The sequence below is a fragment of the Buceros rhinoceros genome, unplaced genomic scaffold (assembly GCF_000710305.1).
Source record: "Buceros rhinoceros silvestris isolate BGI_N320 unplaced genomic scaffold, ASM71030v1 scaffold7143, whole genome shotgun sequence".
NCBI lineage: Eukaryota > Metazoa > Chordata > Aves > Bucerotiformes > Bucerotidae > Buceros > Buceros rhinoceros.
In genome coordinates, this window is record NW_010404186.1 from 86,175 (window position 1) to 110,274 (window position 24,100).

The 24,100-nt window shown below is 42.1% G+C and overlaps 1 protein-coding gene across 1 annotated transcript in view; it reads right to left on the reverse strand.

The window, feature by feature from the left end:
• The window catches only part of SPTBN5 (spectrin, beta, non-erythrocytic 5), a 58,290-nt gene extending 35,955 nt beyond the window's left edge, over nucleotides 1–22,335 (reverse strand). Inside the window, exons 1-8 of the mRNA XM_010133275.1 lie at nucleotides 22,297–22,335; nucleotides 21,888–22,091; nucleotides 20,522–20,671; nucleotides 7,599–7,703; nucleotides 6,419–6,604; nucleotides 2,157–2,312; nucleotides 1,386–1,577; nucleotides 678–773 (exon numbers count right to left, since the gene is read on the reverse strand). Of these exons, the coding sequence (XP_010131577.1) occupies nucleotides 678–773; nucleotides 1,386–1,577; nucleotides 2,157–2,312; nucleotides 6,419–6,604; nucleotides 7,599–7,703; nucleotides 20,522–20,671; nucleotides 21,888–22,091; nucleotides 22,297–22,335 (1,128 nt within the window). The remainder of the gene's footprint in view (nucleotides 1–677; nucleotides 774–1,385; nucleotides 1,578–2,156; nucleotides 2,313–6,418; nucleotides 6,605–7,598; nucleotides 7,704–20,521; nucleotides 20,672–21,887; nucleotides 22,092–22,296) is intronic.
• Nucleotides 22,336–24,100: the final 1,765 nt, after the last annotated feature.

Sequence of the window (24,100 nt, forward strand, 5' to 3'; positions counted from 1 at the left end):
GAAGGTCGGAGGTCTCAGCACCGAAAGGTGAACTGTGCAGCTGTCTGGTCACACGGCTGCTATTCAACGTTCCAGCCATTGCTCTCTTTTACTAAACATCTGATTATTAACATCGTAACGATTCATGGCTAACCACGCGTGCTGTATAAACAAAGGTGCCCAAATACATGTGCTTCATGTGACTGTTCCTCAGGTGGAGGGGAAGGGAGAAATAAAGGAGGGAAATGCAGAAAGTGGTCTTTTTTTTTTTTTTTTACAAGCTTGTTCAGGGAAAGTCTATATCAACTTTCAGATTCAAACAAACATGGCTGAAAACAACATTTTAAATTCATTTTTGGATGGAACTCATTGTCATTTTGTGGACTGCATAAACCAAACTGGAAATCTGCTCAAATTCAGGCTCACACAGACACCTTTCCAGTCATGTAATGCAATCTGAAATTTTAGGTTTAGTCACGAGTGCCTGACAGCTCTGTTCAGACATCATCAAAGCAGAAGGCACAATGACAGAGAATTTGATCTTTTTTAATGCTTATAAAGTGGTAATGCCTTCTAACTCCCTGATCTGTCACCTCCTTGGGGTACTGGGATATTTGCTACCTGGATATACTGCTGGGCTGAAAAGTCAGCTGCTACTTCCAGTCACACAAGGAATGTCCATGGAAAACACCTCTTACCCCTGATGTTCCTCCACGGAACTCATTCAGCTTTTTCATGAGCTGCAGGCAGTGTTCATAGTCATTTCCCACATCGCCTACGTTAATCATGACTTCCTGGGGAAATAAGCAGCAGAGAGGTAAACATTCAGGCTAAGAGAACAAGAACACAGCATGTCCCAGTGTTTGTGCTGATGCAGTGAGTTCTGTGATGTGCCTGTAAATCACTGACCTACAGCTTCTGAAGCAGTCTTCCCCTCTTCAGGTAATTATAAGACTTAGTCCCAACTCCCTCTCCAATCTATTACTGATTATGGAAGCAATCTTTGAATGAAAACTTGGTGGTTCGAGTGATTCTTCCTTCACACTTACGAAGAGAAACTTTCAGATTTGATACACAATGAGAGTGAGTGCCAGTTGCCAAATGCTTCAAGCCTCTTCCATTCTAGTCTGCTTCCATTCCTCTGTCTCAATAAAATGCGAGACCACCGCAGGCAATCACAATCTCTTTACGCGCGCATTTTACATGAGAACTGTCCAACTGACTCTGGCATAACCCCAGAAAATTTTTAGAATTTTTCGAATCATTCCTTCCATATTGTTTGTAGAACACGTCATGATTCTTCCAGGCAAAAGCCACTACAAAAACATTCTGAATTTATCAGAAGTTTACTGCTAAATAACAAGCCTCTAACATGCTGCTTGGGTTGAATACTACAATCCATTCACCTTGTCTCTGATCCAGGCTTCCACTTGGTCCACCTTCTGGAGAAATTCCAAGAAGTCCCGGCTGTCTTCCAGCATCTTTCCGCGGGCAGCAACAGCTCTCTTCAACTTCTCCCAATGCTCCTGAAGCATGCGGACTTGGCGACAGATCTCTCCTGATTTTGGGTGCCCTTTTGATACCAGGGCTTGTCCTTTCTTCACATGCGGAAGAAGAAATTAGAAATTAAGGTTGCCACTAAGTTTTAACGTGATTACCATGTTATGTGACCTTCCACAAGGGCCATCTCACTTTTCTGACCTGGATTGCACAACAAATTACTATAAATTCTTACCACCCAGTGGCAGAGGGAATCAAGAACATGAGGATTTAAGTATTTCCTTGCCAAGAATGACATTCATGGGGAAGCACTAAGAGACATATTAGAGATGATTGTGCCCTTCAGCCGTTGATTCATCCAGTTCACAAATTGGGCATGAAATGCTATTTACCTTTTGTAGGAGTAATCACTCCAGGCAAGGAAGAAGTCAGTGACATCTTCCTATTCAGGCAATAAATAAAGATGGAAGTTCCCTGGAGAGAGCTGTTAAGAAATCTTTCTGTTGAAAATTAATGGCATTACATTTCCATTGCATAGCAACCGGGTTCTTGTCACACAAGAAGTATAATTGATAAAGAAGTGGTGAATAAGCTACCCTTGCTTATCATTCCATCCATCTGTCCTTCTTTGGGTTACCAGCAATAATTTGCAAAAACACTAGCAGAGTGAGAGTTACCTCATTAACAGCTGTGATGATTTCTTCATTTGCCAGAATCTCTGCCTCGAAGACCTGATGTTTCTGCAGCAGTTTCATTTTGTCCTGCAGACTGCTGGGGTCTTGTATGGAAGGATCCTCCAGCTTCTGCATGCGCTCGCTGATCCAGTCTTCTGCCTGCAAGGGTGTGAGACGTCAGTCAGGACGATATGCCGTCCTGGGGCCTCCTCCCTGCCACATGTTCTATGCCACTGCCTATGCCTGGGCTTGGCAGATCGAGCTGGGAGCTCACAGCTGAGGCGGCTATTCTACTTGCTAGCAAATAAAATAATATCTATCTGACCACGAGAATAATGAAAAATTCCTTGAACACTCCGTATTTTATCACAAACCATAAACAAATTATACAGTCTTCTAGATTAGATACAGAGAATCCTTGCGCAGATACGCAGCCTAAGCAGCCTGCACATGGTAGACATATTTAAAATGAGCTTACGATAGCTGAGCCTTGGATTTAGGGCTATGAGTTTCACCTCCTATCTCTGTTATTGGCCTACCTCTAAGATTGGTTAAAATTCTTAAGAATGTTATGCCTCACCTATAAAAGAGCACTAACATTTTCTGATCTCAGCGATGCTGTGAGATATGAATGTGAAGTACAAAGCTTTATGGATGGGGCCAAACGCTAGTCCGATTATTTGAAAGTAGATGCAACTCTATCTGCTTTTACACTTCATGAAACTCACAATGGCCTAGTCAGGAACACCAGATTCAGACGAGCAGGTGAACCATGAGAACTACACAAAACAAGGCGGTTATGTGTTTCTCCTAGGAAATGCCTTTTTTAGGGGATTTAAATGTATGCAGAATAAAATGGGCAATAAGAGAGTGAGTTTTTCACAATTTGCTTTAAAGTCAGCTAAATGTTAGCACCGAAGGAAATATTTTTCATCCATCAAAACACTGCGACCTGAACACTGGGCATACTTGGTAACTGATCCTGTTGTCCTCAGACCACTGAAGTAACTGAGTGTTTTGACAACACAAGAACAGAAAATTGAAGCCAGCTTTATCAGTCTCAGAGCATCTTGGCTATCCTTATGAAACTGCTACATGCACACAAGGCTTGGCAGCTGGGGAATCTTCCCATTTAATTAATGATTTTAAGTGCTGTTTCAGCGGCTGGAATTCTGTAAACAATAACAGAAATCGCTTTCACTAGCAGCATGCTCTCCAGAAACGGTTCCCCTCCAAAGCACAGTTAGACTCAGACAGGAGCCTTCTGTCACGGTTGCCCAGGACAGCACACTGTCATCCGCTGTTTTCATTTCTGACACCCTCCTCACAAGCTGCGACCTTCTCCCATTACCCAGCTACACATTAACGCTTTAATGTCACTCAACCGACTTCTCATTTGTATGGGAGAGGCTCTTCCATACAGTTCGGATGAGAAACATTAATCCTCTCTATATGGCCACTTAAAGGGCAGCTTCTCTCCTACTTTTTAATAATAAACAAAGGCTTAATGACACACTGAACAAAGCCATTAAAAAAAAAAAAAAATCACATCTGCACTCCTAGTGGTTTAGTTTATTTTAAGGCTTACTTGGATGACTCTAGAGAGTGAGAAATCCTTCTCCTGGCCCCGTATCCACATTCACATGTGAAGCAAGTTTGATCTGCTGTCCCAAGATCTTTCTATGGAAAGACTTAGGGTTGCCTGGACAAGCAGTTTCACTTTATTGAAGACAACAGAGAGACTAGTGTTATGCTTGGTGTAGGCACATGAGGCCAGTCTTATTTCTAGGAGATTCATTAAAAAAATATGTGGGCACTATCAATTTAGAAACCTTTATTTTCAAAATACAAGTTACTGTAAGCTCAAGAGCATAAACCTTTTGTAAATTACACTGATTTTTAATAACAGAAATATTTAAAGCATATAAAGGGATGTGTCTGTTCTAGACATTTAGAAATAACAAATTTTCTCCCTCCTCTGAGATAAAGAAGTAAGTGTATTTTAGTCTTTTTTACAGAGGGTGAAAGGGAAAGGAAGATTAGTGACACTAATATGATGAGTCAGCATTAAAACTCAGAGTCAGCTTTAGAAATCAGAATTTTCAACTTTAGGATCTTTCCTCTGCAATAACTTAAAGACACATAATTTTAAGTACTAACCCGTTCATTTGCCTTCCATGTTAACACTGAGGAACAGAACTTGTGACAATAAGTTAGTCTATAAGCCTGTCTCAGTTATTTGAGACTAGAAAAAGGCATTATTTCTACTGTAGGAGAGCGTGTCCTATTTTGTGAGCTGCGTGTGATCTCCACTGAGAGTTTTGTGCAGGAAAAATGAGGCCCTGCATCCTGAAAAAGGCACAAACCGCAGCAGCTAGCCTTCCAGGAGGACCATGTGATGTTGAACTCTCCGCCCTCCCATCGATAATCATAGTCTGCGTTGTCTCTGTATTCACGTGTAGCTCTCGGTGCAGTTGCTTCTGGAGAGCAACTAGGAGACTTTTAACAACAGCAATCACTATTTTCTGCTGATGCAAAAAAAATCTGTTTGAACAATAGGAATGACTTAAGATGACTGCAGGAGGGAGAATTTTCAGGGGAGTGGGACCTAAGCTATGGGACTTGTTCTTGTAATAAGTAAGAATAAGCAATTACCTCATTGATTCCATAGCTAAACTCAAAACTCATGTCTGCAATTTAACATCCCTTTGGGGACTATTCTCATATATGAACTCGTACACACTCAGAACATCATTAAAATAAAATTAAATATTCCATTCTACCCCACAAAGAGGAAGAGAGATATTACTATAAGATTATTATTCTTTAATTCCTTGGTGGCATTCACATTTTACAGCAGTAGGTAACAAATTTTGAATGTTGAGGTAAATGAACAGGTAGTTTGAGAGCAAAAACTCTCTAAAGTACTCCTGTCTGAATTTATGTGGAGAAAGTGGATGAGGGAAACATTCCTCGCTAGGCAGGGCCAGATCCTCTGCTATAAGTGTGTGATTCAAGCGTGACGGAGGACAGCAACCCAAGCACTGGTTACAGTGAGAAGGGAAGAAATGCAGAGGTATTCCTACCTAATGGGTTGATTGTATCTCTAGAAGGGCATTGGCTGTTTCTCTGCCAAAGAGGGTGTTGACAGTTCTATCACCTTTCGGTTTTCAGAAAATATCAGCACTGTGCAATGCACCATCCACTCCATCCACTCCCCTCTGCTAGTCCACAAGGTGGACTGGCCGTTACTGGTGGACTGGTTCATGTGATAGGAAAAGTATAGCTAATAATATGAGTTAGTATGTGGCTGTGTAAATAATTGCTTATAAAGTCTATTTAAGAAAACCGAACAGTGTGCAGCTCTGGTCCTGCAGCCAAAGAAGACAGTATTTAAATGTCTGATTATGGGGATGGTCATGTAGAAATAAATTAGGTTGTCAGCAGCAGCTATGTTACAGGCATTCATTCTCCTTCGATGACAATCATAATTTAATCTGTGACAGGACATGTATCTTTTTCCTGGGCTGGGAGGTGACAAGCAACTGCAGTTTTTCTTTAAAGCATGGAGGATGTTCCACGGGACGTGGCAGCAGAAGGGGTGCATACCAGAGCAGCAAGAGCATTTGCAAATCTCCTTCTGGACCTATGTGCCGTTGTTTACGCCAGCACTCTGGATGCTAGCACATTTTTCAGTCACACACATAGTACTGCCCTTTGAAAGACTGACTTAGTATGTCTTTCCAACAGCAGTACCAGGAGTAGAGCTACTCAGTTACAGGACGAAGGCCAGAACAGGAGGCAAACATTCTGCAGAGACAAGCCTACAGCAGCTGAAGGTCTAGGCTAGGTTACAGCACTGTTTTGAAGGCCTTGAGTGAACACCCACTTGGTAAAGCTTGGTGACCTTGCCACAATGCTTTCCAACTCACGTTCACCCTGACATGAAATACCTTTTCTTTCCCACCAAAGGAAACATTAGAAAGGAGCTAAAATTTTTCCTTTTATCAGTTTCATTTTAGCAGAGCTCCTGATGTGTAAAGCAGCTGTAATGGGCACAACGCTGCAGCGATGGTATAACAAGAGCAGTGACATTGAGGCACCCCCTCTGCATGAGTATGGCAAATGTTGCTGTACCGGAGTAGATTATTAATCAACGAGAGGAGATTATCAATCAATCAAATCTGGCAAGGGCGAGCACTTCATCCAACGGAGGTAGGCAGCTCCTCTGCTTCCATCCCCATTCCACTCTAAAACCCTCTTACCTCTTCCAAGTTCTGGTAGAAAAGTGCCAGAAGAATGGTGGTCTGCAGCTTCTCTCTCCTGCTCTGAGACAGATCTTTGACCTGCTGCTTCCTCTCACGAATGGCATCCAGTTTATGCTGGATCTTCAGCCCTTCCAGTCCACCAATCTTCTTTAGCCTGCTTGCCTGTTCTTGAAGAGACATCATCTGAGGAGGCAACAAATCTCAAATGATTATTATGCTTCCAAGCATTATGAAAGAAACAAAAAGCAGGCACCTTTCCATACCTAAAAGATTTCTGCCCGCCCCCCATCCCCCCCACCCCAGAGTGAAGCAAGAATAGCAGGAACAAATTAACCACCATCTCCGCCTCACCCTCATCTGTACTATGTAACATCTACGATGTCCTTGTCATCGGCCTCTGTAGTGCACCCTGGCTACTTCAGTGAATTAGAGCTGTAGCTCCAGGAGTCCCCATGCCACTGATTGTTGAGTGCAAGGAATAAGCCTGGCACGCATGAGTGCTCAGGTTTTATTGCTTTGTGGAAATCAGGTGCTGGAATGCAGCTCTCAAAATGAGCAGTCAGTCTGGCAGCTAGCTGGCACAGGTTCTGGGAGCTTATTCCTTCTGGGGAGTTCAGGCACAGCCCCAGGTTTGAGTTTAGCCCTAGCCAGGATGAAATACAGCAGGAGCCACCAGCCAGGAGCGTTCCTTTACATGTGAGCAAGCAATCTAGCATCTATTCCAAAGGTGCAAAGAGGCTACACAATTTGGTACAGAGAACGGGTACCAAAGGAGTATTTAAATAATCAGGCAAGCCATCCCCTCTGACCTCCTGCATATTACCTGCTTTAAAACCCACTAATGGTTTTATGAAAAAAGCAGAAATGTCTGATATCCGTTACACACAATATGGCCTGATTTAAATAGTTCTTCTGGTAAGTCCCACTATTCAACTTACTAAGCAGTTTTCCTGTCCTCCGCAAGACATTAGAGGCAGGACTCAGGCACGGAGTGTTTTAACACTTGTTCATTACTGCCCTGCCTCTTATTTCACTAAGTTTCCCCATTTTCTCATTGGTTCAAGCATATCAGGCATATCATACCTGTCAGCAATTTAATGTGTTGCCATAGTAAAAAATAAATAAATAAAAATTGTAGCTCATGGGTTGGTAGAATATTTGTTGATGATTTTTGTACCTTCTCATCCTGTGATGCCAGAAGCTTCTCAAAAGACTCGTGTTTCCTTATCAGTTGCTCTATTTCATCTACAGAGCTTCCAAGGTCACTGCTCTTCAAATAAATCTATAAAAAAAGTTGAACATTTTCCTCTGTAGATAAATCATCACATAAATGTGATTCACAAATCTGAGAAGACGTATTAACTCTGCAGTTGAGAGTACACTTGAGAGGAAAAAAAAAGGAACAGGAGGCAATTGGAACTGGAAATTAAATAGCAGGCTTCCATGGTCTTGAGCAAGAAAGAGAAGCATCAATAGGTCCCACTAAGGAAAGTGACCTATCACTGCTTATTGCCGTCACTACGTCACAAGACTGGCAGTGAATTCCAGAGGTCTAAGCCATCCTTATAATCCAAAGCAAGATCAACACTGTCCTGTCTGAAAGTTGTGTGCTTCCTTCTTAGAAAACTCCCAATAACAGAGACTTCGCAGCCTCCCTGGGCAATTTATTCCAATGCTTCATTACCTTCACCATTAGCAAGATTTCCCAAATACCTAACCTGAAAATGCATTGCTAACACTTCACCTCATTACGTACTGCCTCTTCATCACACTACGGAGATAATTCCTTTTCCATTTGCTTCAGGCTTGTACATGTAGAGTCATAGAATTCATGTTCGTAGGCTTGTTGCATGCTGAGATTTTCTTCTCTAGGCTAAAACTACCCTGATCTGATCAATCATTCCACAAAGGCTGTGTCTTCTTAACTGATTATTCTTATCGCTCTCTTGGGTTTTCTCCATTTCCACTTATTTTAAAATGGGGTTCCTAATACTTGGTGCGATAAGCGGCAATAAGCAACAAGGCTGCCCGACTGATTGTCGTGAAGACAGGAGAGAGCACATGTGTGCTTTTCAAGCTGTAATCTTCTGCATGCCTCTGTGTACGGTGCTTATCTTTTACACAACGCCGTGAACTGAAGTCCACTTTGCAATGTACTATACGCTTCCAGAAACTTCTCAAAAGAACTGCTGTCAGACCAGTTTGTCCCCATCCTGTATTTATGCATCTGATTATTCCTGAAAAATGTCATAGCTTGCACCGGTATCAAGTGCATCACATTTGTTATTTTTTCAGGCCATCTTTCCAACTCGCCTGCATTAATTTTATTTACTGGCTGTCTTGTCAGTCTCTGATGCAGAAAGACCTTAGTCTAGAATATCAAACGTGGTTTCAAGGAAACTGACCTCTGTACTCTTTGCTTTTACCACTGTGATGACTTTTTCTAACTAATCCACATACATCTTCAAGACACCACAGTGTTTCTTGACTCTTTCCTGGTGTTAAGAAAGCCGTCTGCCCAGTTACTTCTCCCTTGCATTGTTACATTCAGTTTTGTCAAATGCAAAAGAATAAACCACGTAGTTATCTATTATCAACAACAACAACAAAAATATAAGCTTTTCTGTCAGCCAGAAGGAATTTATTACTTTCCAGTGGATTTAATTGCCCACAGTTTCTTCCAATGATGAAACAATAGCAGGACAAAAACCCCAGAGGCTCTGATGGGACACGAGCAAAATTTACCCGTGAACAAGGTTCACAGTGGAATGAACATGACTGGACAGACTTTTGAAATTCAGGCTGCTATGAGGGACTGCATTTGCCAGCAGGGACAGAGCACTGTGAGATCGTGGTATCCTAAATACTGGGGTAAGAATGAGAAATTCCAACCGGTAACTACCTGGTTAAGTGCAATTAGCAGAGACGGAAGAAGAATTTTACATCAGTGATATAGTGTGAAAGAATTAAGAGACAGAATTAAGAAATAGAATAGAATCAGTGAAACAACACAACTGCTAATGCTTTCAGAAGCCTGATAAAGAATGTAGGTAAATCTGTGGCTTAAAACCATAGACATTCACCGGAAAAATAACATCTGGAGAGATCTCTCTTGCTTTGAAAGCATTGCAGCTCTGTAGCACTCTTACAGGGTGTTTTTTATAGAAGGGAGAAGATATTCTTTGGCAGCTACTTTAGACAACCAGCAGTGATGATCATTGTCTACACAGAAGTGTGTAGGGCATCCCCTGAAGGAGAGGATTCCTAGACGTGTTATGTGCAAGGGAATCCACACCCACCTGTCAGGGTCCGAGTGCGTGAATGGGCTCTGGCAGCCCTGACCAGCCCCCTGCTCCCACCTGGGAGTCCCTGAGGCTCGGCCCTGGCCTCAGCCTTGTCTGAGCTGTGCTGAGGGAAGGCCTGAGCCCTGCTCTGGTCCTCACAGAGAGACCCCAGATTTCAGTCATGACCTCACTTTATTGCCTTGATCTCCAGCTGGTTGATGGACCTTGTTACTGCTGCTGCCTTGGCAGCCCTCTTTGGCAGCTGTGGCTAAGAGGACTGACAGCCAGACTTGGCCTGATTTTCTCATTCATTTTTGGGGTTTTAATGGGAAGACTATTTTGTATATACCCTCCAGGACTCCCGTTCCTGGCAGCCCCGGCTGCCCCGTGCCCAGGTCTGTGATGTCCGGAGGTAGAGCAGCGACTCTTTCACGGGCACCCCCTTGCCGTGGGGAAGGAGCTGGCATGCCCTTGTGGGGTTGAGAGCTGTGCTGGTGGTGGCATGTGCCTCCGGTGGGGTCTCCCAAGCCAGACAGGTCTCAGCTGAAGGGTCAGACACAGTGTGTCCACAGGCAGGATGGGCTCACTAGCCTTCGGGCAACCGTCCTAGGAGAAGGACAGCTCTGACTCCAAACCCGGGCAGATGGAGCTCGTTTAGCCCTGTAAGGCTCCATCTAAGAGAAGGACACTCTAACCAAACCTACGACCCGAGGACTTCGCTGTCACCGTCCAAGCTCGCTGGGCCCTGGCAGATGAACCTCAGGTGTAAAGGGTGGAGCCAGTTCTGCGCACGCTGCGCCTCACCTAAACAATCCACCGTGCAGCCCCGAAGGGTGCACTCATCACTCATCAGTGAGCGTGGGGAAAACCCTTCCCAGATCTTCGTTCGCGAAGCCAAGCCATGATGATTTTGTATGTACAAAAAAATGCACAGAAGAATATCATGGCCAGGCCAGATGTTCAAACTGCTCTATATTAATCCACGCTGAGTACCAGAAGAAAGATGAATAAATCCCAACACAGTAATCACTGTCAAGAAGAAGGGAAAACCAGTGTACAACAGGCCTAGGTTTTTAATGTCTGGCCCATAAATCATGAGGCTGCCTAAAGAAATACATTAACATTGGTGCCTCTGTTATGCCTCTGTATTTTAAACACAACACCCACCAGAGATATTCTGTCATTCAAACTTCAATCCTTTGATCTATCCTACTCATCAAGTGTATGAAATTATGACTGGGTTTTGGGGGTTTTTTTGTTTCGTTTTCAGAGTGGTTTTGGGTGTGGTTTGCTGTTGTGGAGAAAGATCTCCACACACTGTAATACTTTGTTAAAAGACTTAGAATCACCATCCATATTTACACTACTATTACTAACATTGAAATAAAAAATTATTGGCTGAATCTAACTTACTCCTGTTCCAGGTACACAAACATACAGCCACATGCTGCATCTCTATTTTGGTGGTTTTAAACATTGCTGCAGCTCCTCTGTCATATTTTATGGATTATCTACCATTTTTGGTCAGAAAAGATTCACCTGAGGAAACAGAAAATTTCCATAATTCTCCACATTTCACTCCAGGACTTTTATTTACTACTTATTAGCAGTTGCTAAACTGCAGACTCAGTCAGAGAAAACAGTCATCCATTAGTGTCCCTGCTCATATATCTGTGGTGGAAGAAGACGGCAAGGGACATCTGCCGGTAAAGATAGTTGCTTGCTTTGGAAAAAGAGAACAGAGTCATCTGAGAGCCAGGCTGTGGGATGGTAAGTCATAAGCAGCTGCCACTGGAGTGCTCAGTTGCTCTGCTCCCACTGAAAATCACTACACACAAATAACACCGAGCATTCAGCACCCCATTCCTTCAGCTATGCAACAACGCGTACAACGATATACAACAATGCAACAATGGGAAAAAGTCCTCCCGACCTCTGAAAGCTTTGGACCAGGTCTTTCAAGTAGAAGCATTTAAAAATGCTCTTGGGAACCCAGGTTTTAGCACTGAGAAAGAAAACCGGTGCACAAAAAGAAAACTGGTGCGAAAGGGAACTGGCTGAGTACATTGTTGGAGAGGCAATGGCAATATGCGTGGAAGGAAGCAGCCCCAGGAGCACTAACAGTGCTACTTGGAGAGCTAGTGAGGTAAAACCTTTCCAATCACCTTTTAAACAGAAATCTTATGACAGCTATTTCCACAATCAGAACCACAACATTTTTTTCATTTAAGCTTTTGTTAGACCAATCTGAAAGGAGAATGGAAACCGGCTCCCACACCTCAATGCCGGCCTGCAGCCAGTTACATCACTTTTCGGCTTGTTTTTAGAGAGGTCTCCAAACTCCTTTGAATGAGACGTGTTGATTTCAAACCCGAACACTGCATAGCCCTCCTCAGCTCTACCAGGGTCTCCCACAGCACACAGCAGGTATAAACTTCCAAGTCTGTTTCTGTTATGAATCATGGCCCGTCATCAGGAGCGTAACGCTCAGCCACAACAAGCACCAAACACTTGACCACTCGCTGTAGAACGGACTTGTTTTTAGGTGATGACTTGCAAAGACTCTTGAAACCACAAAGCGGACTCGGCCCCTTTTGAGATTTGAAATGGAGCACGTAACAAATACCCAAGTTATTAACAATGCAAAGCACAGAAACTGAGGTTTTAACTCTGCTTAACTGGAGTTTTTCACTATTTCTGAGCTCATTGCACAGCCTTAACCGCACTGTCATAAGACCTAAATGCAAAGTCCAATTAAAAATAAAATTTAAAATAAAATAGTACTATATACACACTTATGTGACAGCACAGCCCAGCTCTGGTGTTTGGAGAAATACTGAATGAAACACTTTAATCACGAGGATAGCTATGCTCTCTGGATGCCACAACTTCGCATCTATACACAGTGGAAGCTGACAGAGTCCCGAAAGAAATTTACCTTCCAAGAAGTGTCATTTTCTTTTCCTCTGGAAAAAAGATGGTATTTGAAATATTTGTGCAAATCCACTCCCTTCTCCTGATTCTGTTCTTCACAGTATAAAAGCTCCATGGATTTGGCCCCTCACTGCCTGCCCTGGGATTGCTGCTGAGATTGCTGAAACTCCAATGAAAATCTTTCAGTTCTAAGCATGCACTAAAAGCCAGAATCACTCTCAGTTTTAAATGCATTCCCTTAAAGCGTGTGATCAAGCTGAATCTCTCTGCCCAGGTAGATAACAGCAAGGTTTGATTTCACCTACTTCTGATAACAAAAAGAATTAATGAAAGAAAAAAAATTTGGTTTAGCAAACTATATAAATGTGCTTAATACTTATATGACTACATATGATTTACAAATATGTTGGACCATGTAAAAGTTATAACAAGGTATCATACTGTAACCATCAGTGGAACAAAATACACTGAAGCTGTTTATTAAAAAAAATACATATGACTTTTCTATCATACTGACATCACTGTATTATTTGGCTCTGACCTTACAATCTGGATTTTAAATTCTAATGTTAAATGTATCTAGAATTTCCTTCCCCCCTCCCACTGCATGCTGTCTCACAGGCATAAGAATATTATTATCTGATGTTGGAAATGTGTATCGGAAAAACACAGAGAGAAGTCAGAGTTTGTTTTCCTATAATTGCTACGATCCCCTCCTCCCACCTATCGCCACCTCCTTTAAAATTTGCAAGCTCGACCCCTATCCTATAAGTAGTAGGTGTTAGACCAGAATCCTACGCCCATACTACATCATCACCAAAACATTTACTTATGCAACATTTGTCTGAAGGCAGACTAAATTCCTTTTAAACTCTCCATAGTTTCACTGCTAGAAACTTTGCTGGGTTATAAAATTTGAGATGCTATGGGCATTCCCTTAATTTCCCCTCAGGAAAGGGTGGTACCTCTCTTTTTATAAGGATAAAAAAGTTATTTCTTTCAACACACTTAAATATTTGGGGTTTGAGAACAAGCATTACTTTTAAAAGTTACAAACCCAGGAATTAGCCATTTAGAACTACAACATAATCTGACAAAATCTGAAACAAAATCTGTCAGCACACGCATAGCATTGAGCACGTCACGTTGACAATAGTATCCTAACAGTTAAAAGGAAACTTTTGTTAAGTGCTTGATCACATCAGAGTGCTCAGCTTCATTTAGGATGGCTCAAGCTCTAGCTGCAGCCTTGGTGACAGCAGAACACAAGTAGTTTTCTGACTGTTCCATAAGTCATTTCTAAGGAATGGGAACCTAGCAGAAAGCATACAAAAAGAAATCCACGTGGCTTGATTAACACAACTCAAAACTCCTGTTGTCACATGCTCCTAGAATGGAATGGAAATCTTCACCACTTTCCTCCCAGATCCAAAAGACGCAATATTGACTGCAATAGATGGACACCATGCATCTTCCACGTCTCTGTGAGTCGAAGATGTGGTGTGAGCTGGTATGTTTGTCAGAAGGTTTTGAGGGCATACACTTTTTAGGGTGCGTGTTGCCTGGGAAGGTCTCAAACCAGATCTTGCCCAATGGCTAGAAAGCAATCTTGAGCAGCAGACTGGTTTCACTGATAGAGAAACACCAGCCCCAATCTCCACAGGGTGAAAGGGTGGACCAGCTATAACTGAATCATGTGTTTTGATAAAGATTGTTGGACTTGGGCTTCTTCTAAGTTCTTTTACCACCTGGATAGGCATAGCAGTCCAAGGGGTGGCAAGTATCAGGGTGATTTTGGAAACCTTGTGGTGAGCCGGTGTTAGACCATCGCATCGAGTCTTCCTAAATTCTGGCGCAGATGAAGGGTGGTTCTGAAAGACAATCAGCTCTGTATCTAGATCCTTGCTCGTGACCTCAATCCCACTAGCTGAATTTTCTCTTTCAGTCAGCACAGCTGGGGACAGCCATATATCTCTGGAGACAGTGTGCTGGGGAAGGCCAGGATACTTAGAGGAAGTCACGTGAAATCTTGTGATTTGAAGGGCTGGAGACCCACCTGAAGGGAAGCCTTGTTTTGGTTTCCGGGATCCTGTTGGATGACCAGAAGTTTCAGGCACCTTCTCTAACTGTGGCAAGAGCAGACCTGAATGAGCATGACCGCTTCCATAGGAGTCGGCTCGAAAAGGCTTTATTGTCAAGCTGCAAGTTGAAATGTAAAACTTCATTGAAGCACGGAGGTCTGGCATTTGGACATTGCACTGGCTACAGCCTTGCTGGGGTGGGAGAGAATCACAAGGTTCCAGGGCTGCATGCAGATTTTTGCTGCAGAGTGTAGAAACAGCTGGAGTAGCAGACAGATCAACGTCTAGCCGTGATGTCCAGCTTGGTGGAGCTTTGCAGGAAAGGACGTCAGAAGGCAAAGATACAGCAAGTTTCAAGGGATCATTTTTTCCAGAAGAAATTCGATGAACAATTTTTTCTTTTTCTGAATATTGCTTGTAAGATGCAGATGTTGACTGAGTGCCAGAACCCTCATATCCATGGCCCTGGGGGTCCCTGGGAGGACTGGAACACCTGGATGTCTCATCAGAAGGGTTGACAGAGTAACTAGTGCTCCTGAAACCTCTCCTCTGGTCTGTGTGTTCCAGGATGACATCTAGCCTTGAACAGTAAGCTCCAGAAGACACGCTGCTTGGTGGTGCGTTGGCATTTCCTGGAGCAAGCTCTGCAACTGATTGAGCCGTGGGTGGATGCCATGCTGTTGCTGGCATCTTTTGAAAAGGTCTGTCCTGCACAGCAGATTCCAAAGGGGGAGGTGGGGTCAGTCTGCTGGAAGACAGCATCACTTCCACAGTGGAGACATAGGTTGCAGATGAACGTTTGCAGCGATGGTCCCTGCATAACATCCTGATGCTTAGTCCTAAACGATGCAAAAATGAAAGCCACAGAAGCTTGCCTTCCCCCTGCTTTTAAAACCAACTCCTACTCCTTTTTCCTTTAGCAGTGGAAATTTCCACTCTTCCTCTGAAGCAAAGGAATGAGAGATGAATAAACATTCTCCAGGGAAAAAAAAAAGATAAACTAAAAAAAAAAAATCAGCATTCAAAACAAAACCACACAGCTCTTCTAATACTTCTAGTGCTGCCTGTCACGTCTGCAAAGTGATATGAGTGTGGGATGGACAGAAAGATAAGTTACGGAGCATGAGGCTCTGCTCTCTGAGTGTTCTGACAGCGAGACTGCAGACAGAGCAGGAGCGAGCCAACAACGCCTGCCAGAGACAGCCTGCGAACTTGCTGGGTTTTCATCTGTGGAAGGAAGGAAAGCAGCTAACCTGAGCAATGCATCTGCCGCCGTGAAAAGGTCAGAACGGAGCAGAGTGTACTGGACACTGCTTCTGATCAAAGCAAAAATGATTTTTTTTCCTTCTTTCTCTTTTTCAGCTCTTGTTTGTTTGAACTCCAAATGGCAAGATCTCAGTTCGCAGGTCTTAGAAGATTTTCCTACAACAGTTCCACGGAATGGCATGACTGAATTCACAATAACAAAAATTTTAAAAGATAGATGTTTGCCTAATTTTCTCCACATGTGTTCTGTTTACTTTAGCATGGAACTATCCTAGACTAAATTCTGCAGAAATCCTTCGAAGGTTTAAGTAACTTGGATGTAATATAAGATGTTGGCATAAAGTCAAACCTGTCACACTGGCATAGACGGCAAATGAGAGCAGTTCTCAGCAGTAGGTCTTAGCTTAAAACACTTCTCTGTTGCTGTTTTTCTTTCCCTGTTTCTTGCTGCTGGGGAAGAGGTTTAGTCTAAGGCATTGACTAAGTACTGGAAGAATAGGGTCCAAAAATTATGGGATGGCAGATGCTATTTTCTTATGTATTTTGCAGACGTGCAAAGTGAAATGCACATGACTGAGCGTCGTCTCAGACACAAAAGTCAAAAGAAACACAAGGGGTGGAGAGATTGATTATATTTGTTTGCCTGATAGGAATAATTTTTAATGTATGTTTGCTTTTGCTCTTTCGGAAGGCAGCAAATGACAAAATTCCCATTGGGAAAGTGATTTGAGAGTCTTCAGTTGATGCCTTGGCTGAATACTTTTTGAAAATACATTTGAAAGGACTGTCTGCCTAGGGAGAAGAGTCTGCATCGTTATGCAGCCACATTTTAACTCCATATAGTAGTAACAGAGCCCCATCCAAAAGGAATAGATTCCTCTTCCAATTGTTCTTCAAATACATTGTTCTTCAAAGGCACAAAATACAAATAGTGACTATGGAACTTCAGTTCACTGTCATATTATATATTCTGATCCATAGGGAAGATGGTGTCAGCTTCGTGGTTTTTGCTCTTTCTCCCTCACGCCTTCTCTCCTGTCCTGCAGCACAGAAATAACCTGTCTGAAGAATGATCATGCTTAGAGATGAGAGAACAAAAGCAGTGGGGCATATTCTGGGAATATAGTAGTTCCAGCTGTGGAGCAATCAGAACAGTGTGTTGGCATTTTTATCCAGGGCCAGGCTGATGACTGATTAAGGAAGGGCTAATACCCAGTAGAAGTTGAATTCCTTCCTGTTCTCCCAAGAACAGAAGCAAAGGAGCCTCTTCTTGCAATTATTTGAATTCTTTATTGATTTCTTCCCATAAATTCTTCAGGTACATCTTATCTGGTATGTAAACACATACAGCCTCTGTCTTCTCAGCAGCATAATAGCCTAAACCTGCATCACTTTGTATTTATACTCGCTGTGAGCTGACACTGCTCTCGACATTGAGGTGATTGCCAACATTGTCGGGTCTCAAATCAGTAAAACTGACAAAGACAGCAAAACATGATTTAAAGCGAGCAGGTAGCAGTGGAATCTGTGAGATGTGCTTTCACCAATATTCTTTAGCTTTTAGGCAAGCTGATGTTCCTGGGTAGCTGCCTTTTCTTCATGGTATTTTTGCTCAGTGTCAGCTATGGGTTAAAACCAAGATGACAAGAACAGACACACAGGTGTGACTCATTACGATGAAAGCAAGCTAGTAATTCCTGAAAGGAAAGCTGTTCACGGTACTGGCCTAACTGGTGCATCCAGAGCAGCCAGTGCCGAAACTCGTCCTGAATGCTCACAGCTCCCTGAGGAAGTGTTTGTTCACATCCTCAGATATAAACAAACCAGGCATCTCTTCCCCCCACCTAACAGCACTTGGACACTTCCTGGATTAAATTTTAGCACTAATCCCTAGCAATCTCTTCTAGGCATTGTGGTAGCTTGGTGATGGTAAGGACTGTGTCAAAGGAGACATACGGCTGGCTATGATACTAAATTACTAATTTAGAAATCCATGGCATTCTGTACTTTCCCTGGAACATTGCAGGTAGATACTTGGTCACTGGCTGCAATATCAGAGACATTTGTATATATGGTCACACCATTGTGACCTACTTTTCTATTTTATAACAGTAAAGAATGCACCTCTGTGAGCATGCAACTGTAATTCTTTACCAGCACAGACTTCTCAAAGAAGGAACAGTTCTTTAATTTGTTGTAGTCTTCTGAGGATTAAATATAAGCAAAAATGGGAAACAAAAAGTTTATGAATCTTTTATTCTACAGCTAGTGTTCTTTTCACCCTGAGTACTCTCTGAAGAAAAATAAAATCAGGTGCAAAGGGTGGTGGAGGGAACACCACAACATATGACGACTGTGGCTCCCTTATTCTCTGCACCTGTACGGATGAGACCAACTTGACATTCTCCTCACTGTATTTTCTTGTCATTCTCCCTGACTGTAAAATGTCATCTGTGCGAAGGAGTGCTGGAAGGGACAGCCAAGTATCCATGCTTTACTCTTCCACCTTCTGAACACTTGGTCACAATGAGAACAAAGACTATCAGGCTCCTTGGAAGTTCATACAAAAAATACTATGAGAGAAAGATTCTGATAACAGAACTGCCCTTCATGGTCATCAGGGTCACAGTCTTCATTCTCAGGCTTTAGTCAGTCTAAAGAAACTTGTGGTAGGAGGCAGGCACTGTGACTCATCCTAGCAAGAGAATTTACCTAGTCTGTGATGAACCACCAGCTCTTTTGTGGCAGTCTACTGCACAGCACATGGCAACGTTATCGTTATCTGAATAAAGAAGTAATGCGAAGTACAGTTTACCTGTACAGAACGTGCGGGGGGCATACTGAAAATGCCAGGTGCAACCCTTTTCAGTAAGAGTAATACCATCTTCTGCAACCACAACTTAGGACTAAGGAGCAAGAAAAAATACTAACTGATAGTAGCTTCCTACACTTTTACCTCTGAGGTATATACAGCAAAGCTACGCTGCAGCCACGGCACCTCTGCGTGTTGGCCGATCTCCATCTCAGGAAAAGAGAAAGAATACAGTGGCCAAATTTTTGTAGGGTTTACATTTTTCCTGATAATGCTACTCATGCAGGAGATTAGCCATGATGCATCTCTGCTTGGGAGTGAACTGAGGCAGATATAATGCAAATTGTGCCATTTACTAATTAAGCAACTAATAAAAATTTTTAATGGGCAGAACTGTGCTGCACTTTACTCCAGAAACCTGAACCTAGGTGAAACTCTTAGTTCCATATTTTGTCACAAACTCAGAATGCAGACCATACCTACCAAGGGTGCTAATTGTAGAGAATTATGAAGATAGGCATTTCTTTCCGGAACGAGTCGCAGTAGGCTCCAAGCCCAGGTGTCCCAAAGGGTTAAGTATCACTGCATGGCAGAGCTCAGGGTCAGCTTTCTAAAAGATTTAGTGTCAGTGGCGAAGCACTGGTGGAAAACAGAGCTCAGCACAAACCGAGACCCATTATATTATTCTGCCAGCGGTCTTGAAGAATTAATTATTTTACCTTAATAAGAAATACGCAGAGGTACAACCTCCTTCAGCTTTGCTTCAGCCCTTCAGTCTGGCAACCTTCAACCTATTGAGGTGATTTGCATGCCAAGTCTCAGCACAGTTCCAGCAACCTATCAATCCATGAACTTGCACAGAGTGGCTGAAAAGGATATTTGAATCCTGCACTTGGTTTTGTAACAGCAAGAATCAGACCTCAAACTGGAACATTTTCAAATAGCTCCATGAATCCCGGAAAGCACAAGAAAGACAAAAGTAAATTTAATATTGGTGAAAAAAAAAAAGTATTTCAAGAGCTGCAAAATGATGGTAATAAGAACATTCTTCTGTCTCTTTGCATTAACTGTATCTGTCATCTCTTTTCATGAGAACACTTATTTCACTAGCTCATCTTTCTTTACTGCATCAAACAGAAACTAATATTCCTTACAATCAGATTCTTTCATAGGTGTTCTCTACACTGCTATCAACTTCCTTTCAGAACTGAGATGTCAGAACTTTTCCTGGATGAACTCACACTGCCAACATCCATTTTCCGCTAGTTTCATTTCCCCAGCACTGACACTCAGCCTGGGGTAAGCTTTCCAGCAACACCTGCAAAGTAATCTCCCTGTCCTCCTTCAACCCCTGTTTACAATGGCCCTTCTCTCTGAAGATGCCAGTGCTTAAGCAGTTGCTATACTGAGATGTGTTTGTAAAGCAAACAGATTGTCTCCCTCTTCTGCTGTACCTCTCATTTGTTAGCTCTTACGTTTGTTTGCAATGAACCTTCCAAACAAGGATCATCATCTTGGTTTTTGTTCCACACCTAAGCCCCATAAGAAACTGAGGGTCTTGCACAGGGGGATGCCACAATGCAAATAATAACAGTAAAGGCAAGGATTTTAAGTAGACCCGAGGGTTTTAAGTTGTAGGTGAAGAGTAATGCCCCTTTTAGTTTGGAAGAGTTCAAATGCTTTAAGTGTTTAACTGCTTATTTCAAGTCTATAATTCACTCACCTCCTGTGAGTTCAGGAGCGTGTCCAGGTGATCCCAATCCTTGTAGAACATTTGTTCCTGGTGTATTTTCTCCAGCCACTCCTTCTTCTGTTTCCATTCATTGTACACATTTTCCTTTTCTTCCAACAGAGCCTGTAGCTTCTGCTGAATCTGAACACAATTTCCAATGAAAAACTCATGTTGGTCTTTATACCCCACAGACCAGGGTAAGGTGGGAGGAGAAAGAATTATGAAAAGTGGTGGATAATCCCCTTAAGTTGCAACATAATTATCAAACAGAAAAAAGTAGAACAAATTCCAGCACTTATATTCGGTCAGAGAGAAAATCAGAGGTGCTTCGTTTCAGGAGTGGAGGAGTGCTTCTTACAGCGTGTACAGCAGTCCCAGCCAAGAGCAAAGAAAGGTATAACTGTTTCTCAGGTGTACCTTCTCGAATCAAATCCTCATTCTCCATTATCTTTAATCACTGCAGTGCATTTATGTTATGCACTTCAAACTGAGATGGAACAGATACTATTTAAGCTATCAACATAGCATATTCTCTGAATCAGTGAATACATACCTCGGTGTTAGACTTAGTGTAGTATTTCAGCTTCCAAACTCTGATATCCACAAGCCTACTATAAATGATTTTTTCCTACATTTTTCTACAGGCAAAGGACTTTACACTCTAGAAGATTTTTAGTTACTGTGGTAATATATTGCAAGATTCAACAAATTTTCAGGAAATAGCTTGGTCAGATAGGAGAGTAATTCATACAAACTCTGCAGTTTTCTGAAGATATTCAAGAAGAAAACTAGTAGGTACTGGAGAAGAATTAATTCTGTGAGAATCTTAGAAGCTATTTTTCTTGAGTAAAGCAACATTTTGATTTCCATCTTTCATTTCCATGAAGTTAAATATACCAGCATAACCCATTACTACAAAAAATGTTTCAATTAATCTTTAAGCTCTCTCATATCTTTGAGTGTCTTAATTCTTCGGTTGACGAGTTTTTGTTCAGGAAGGTATGGATATAGCACTGTAAAGTGAAGCACAGTATCTACACGAAAACCTGGTTTGGGAAGTGGGTAGAACTGTCTTCATTGCTCAGAACATAGCAAACACCTCCAATAAGCCCAGCTTTGCTGCAGTGGGCTCTCAGGAGATGACAGCACTCATCTACTGCTCATGTAGGAAATGGAACAAAGGTTTTTGTGCCTAAGCTAGGTGACACACCGAGGCAGACGGAGATCACACATACAGATCATATGTGAGTGTGCACACGTATTTGTATGCTTACAGCGCGATATAACATAGAATGATAGTTACGGAGGTGTTGAGTAGCTGAATATGTATAAACGAACTCAAATGAATTTCAATTACCTCTTTTGATCCTATTTCCTCATCTTGCAAGAGTGACTGTCCTAGCTGTACAACATGACTGTACTTCTCTTCTCGTGCTTCAATCTCTGCCAGTAGCTGTTGATGTTGGGTAAGTCGCAGGCTGCTAGTAGATATGTCCCGAATAGTCTCATTGGCTCTCATTTCCCTTATTATTTCTGCTGTCCACGAGAAATAGTCCCACACCTGGAACCCAAGCAAATGCAAAAGTTGAGGATAGAGCTCAAGCTTGGGTTATCGGGCAGGAAAATCACAGGCTTACTGTTCAATTTGAAGCAAACAATAGGTAAATAAAATCACAGATAAGAAAAAGTATTTCATTAGGGTTAGAGTTTTAACAAGAGTGGATAACACAACTGCAGGAATTTCTATACACTGTATTAAACCATACCTGTTTTGTAATATCGTAATCATAATCAAATGGTGTCATATCACATCGATGACAAGGTGGTGTCATTTATTACCCTTCAGTGAATCATTCCTTAAGTGTATTCTGGTGTTATTCCTTCACAGAGGAATAAAACACTACCGCCCTACTTTTCTGTAACTTAGCTTTGCTAACACAAGTCTATTAGAAACTTAAGTTGTACAGATATTCTAAAATGAGAGTGAAAATTTTCAGGTGAAAAACAAATGCGCTTACTCTAATAGAGGTGGAAAAAAGGCAAACCACAGGTCATAAAAAAATTGCTTAAACATATGAAGTATACAGATTCTGCTCTTGATTTGTGGAACTGTATTACTGAGATTGGCACAGAAACACAATTCTGGAAGAAACAAGAATGTAATGCTACTTTACGTTCAAAATCTAATGAATGGATAAACATTTACAATATCATAACATCTCTGAAGCATTTAGCTGAGGCAGTTATGAGAAAGAAAATTCTAATACAAATCTCTGACTGTGTTGAAAGATACTTGTGCAAGTAAAAATAATTTGTCAATCTCTCTGTCTTTTTCCATGTTTGATTCTGCACCTTCACCAGTCCACCTTCTTTAGGCATCTCATTTGAATCTGTAATAAATAAGTGTTTCTCTCTTAAGTAGCAGTTGGTGAAAAATAGGACTCATGGGACAACACTGGGGATCTTATGGGATGATTCATTAAGTTTCATTACGGTTTAATTGTGTTTGGATTATTTGATTCAATTCAGAGACAGTAAATGGACTTTCAGCCTTTAAGTGTGTATTTAAAGACTGTCCTGAAGAAAAACGCTCTTCTACTGCAGAGAACTAAACATTCTCTCTTGTGAATGGTTGCTGGCTTTTTTGCTAGAGAAAACTGTGTAATGGAAATAGTTTCTTGCCTGTTGCATTTTATCCACGTTTTTTAATCTCTATCATCAAAATTTTGTACAGCTGAAAGCTGCCTTGTGAACCAGCCAGCCAGGAAAAAATACTTTCAGAAAAGCACCACAAAACTGAAATTGGCCAATTTAGGGTCCCAAGAGTTTAGACTTTAAAACCAAGACATCTTAAAGCCAGTGAACACAGCCTCTAAGTGACTTGTCCTTTTGATGGGGCCCACTTAGTGCACATGTATTGGCTTCATTTTTATTTGCAGAACTAATTCACACACAGTTGGATGTCACTGTAGACTTGGCACTGCAAACGTCCAAGATGCCCTCAGATTTTAAGGTAAACATTAGGGAAAAAGAAAACCCGTGTGTCTCAGGTTATTTAAAGCAATGGGACAAGGGCCAGTAAGAGGCTATTGAACTGCCACTGCCAGCAACATTTAAGGATAGACCAGGAGTGCAGGCAACTGCTAAGCAGAGCCAGACTATGACCATGCAGATCCTAGATTAAACTTCAGAACAAGAACCTCAGTTCATTCAGAAATACTTGGAGTCTACATGTAAATTTCTCTTCCTTGACAGTTTCTTGGAAGATTTGGAGCCCTCTGCTGTTGCTGTGTGTTGTCAGTTAGAGCCAGCTCTGCTATTTCATCAGACTAAAATTGTACTTGGTGGAATGCAAGGAGGTACACTAGATGATTGTGTGGAATTTTTGTTTCACGGAAAGGCTTTTTTTTTTGTTGTTTCATTTCTTAATCCGTGTACATCTAATGTCTGAGGAGGACTCTGTCCATTCTGACTTCGATCCCAATCCGTGCGTTCCTGAATCCCATTCCAGAATCCAGCTTCTGAATCCTGTTCCAGTCTGCCCCGGAGTCCAGCCTGGGACTTCCCCAG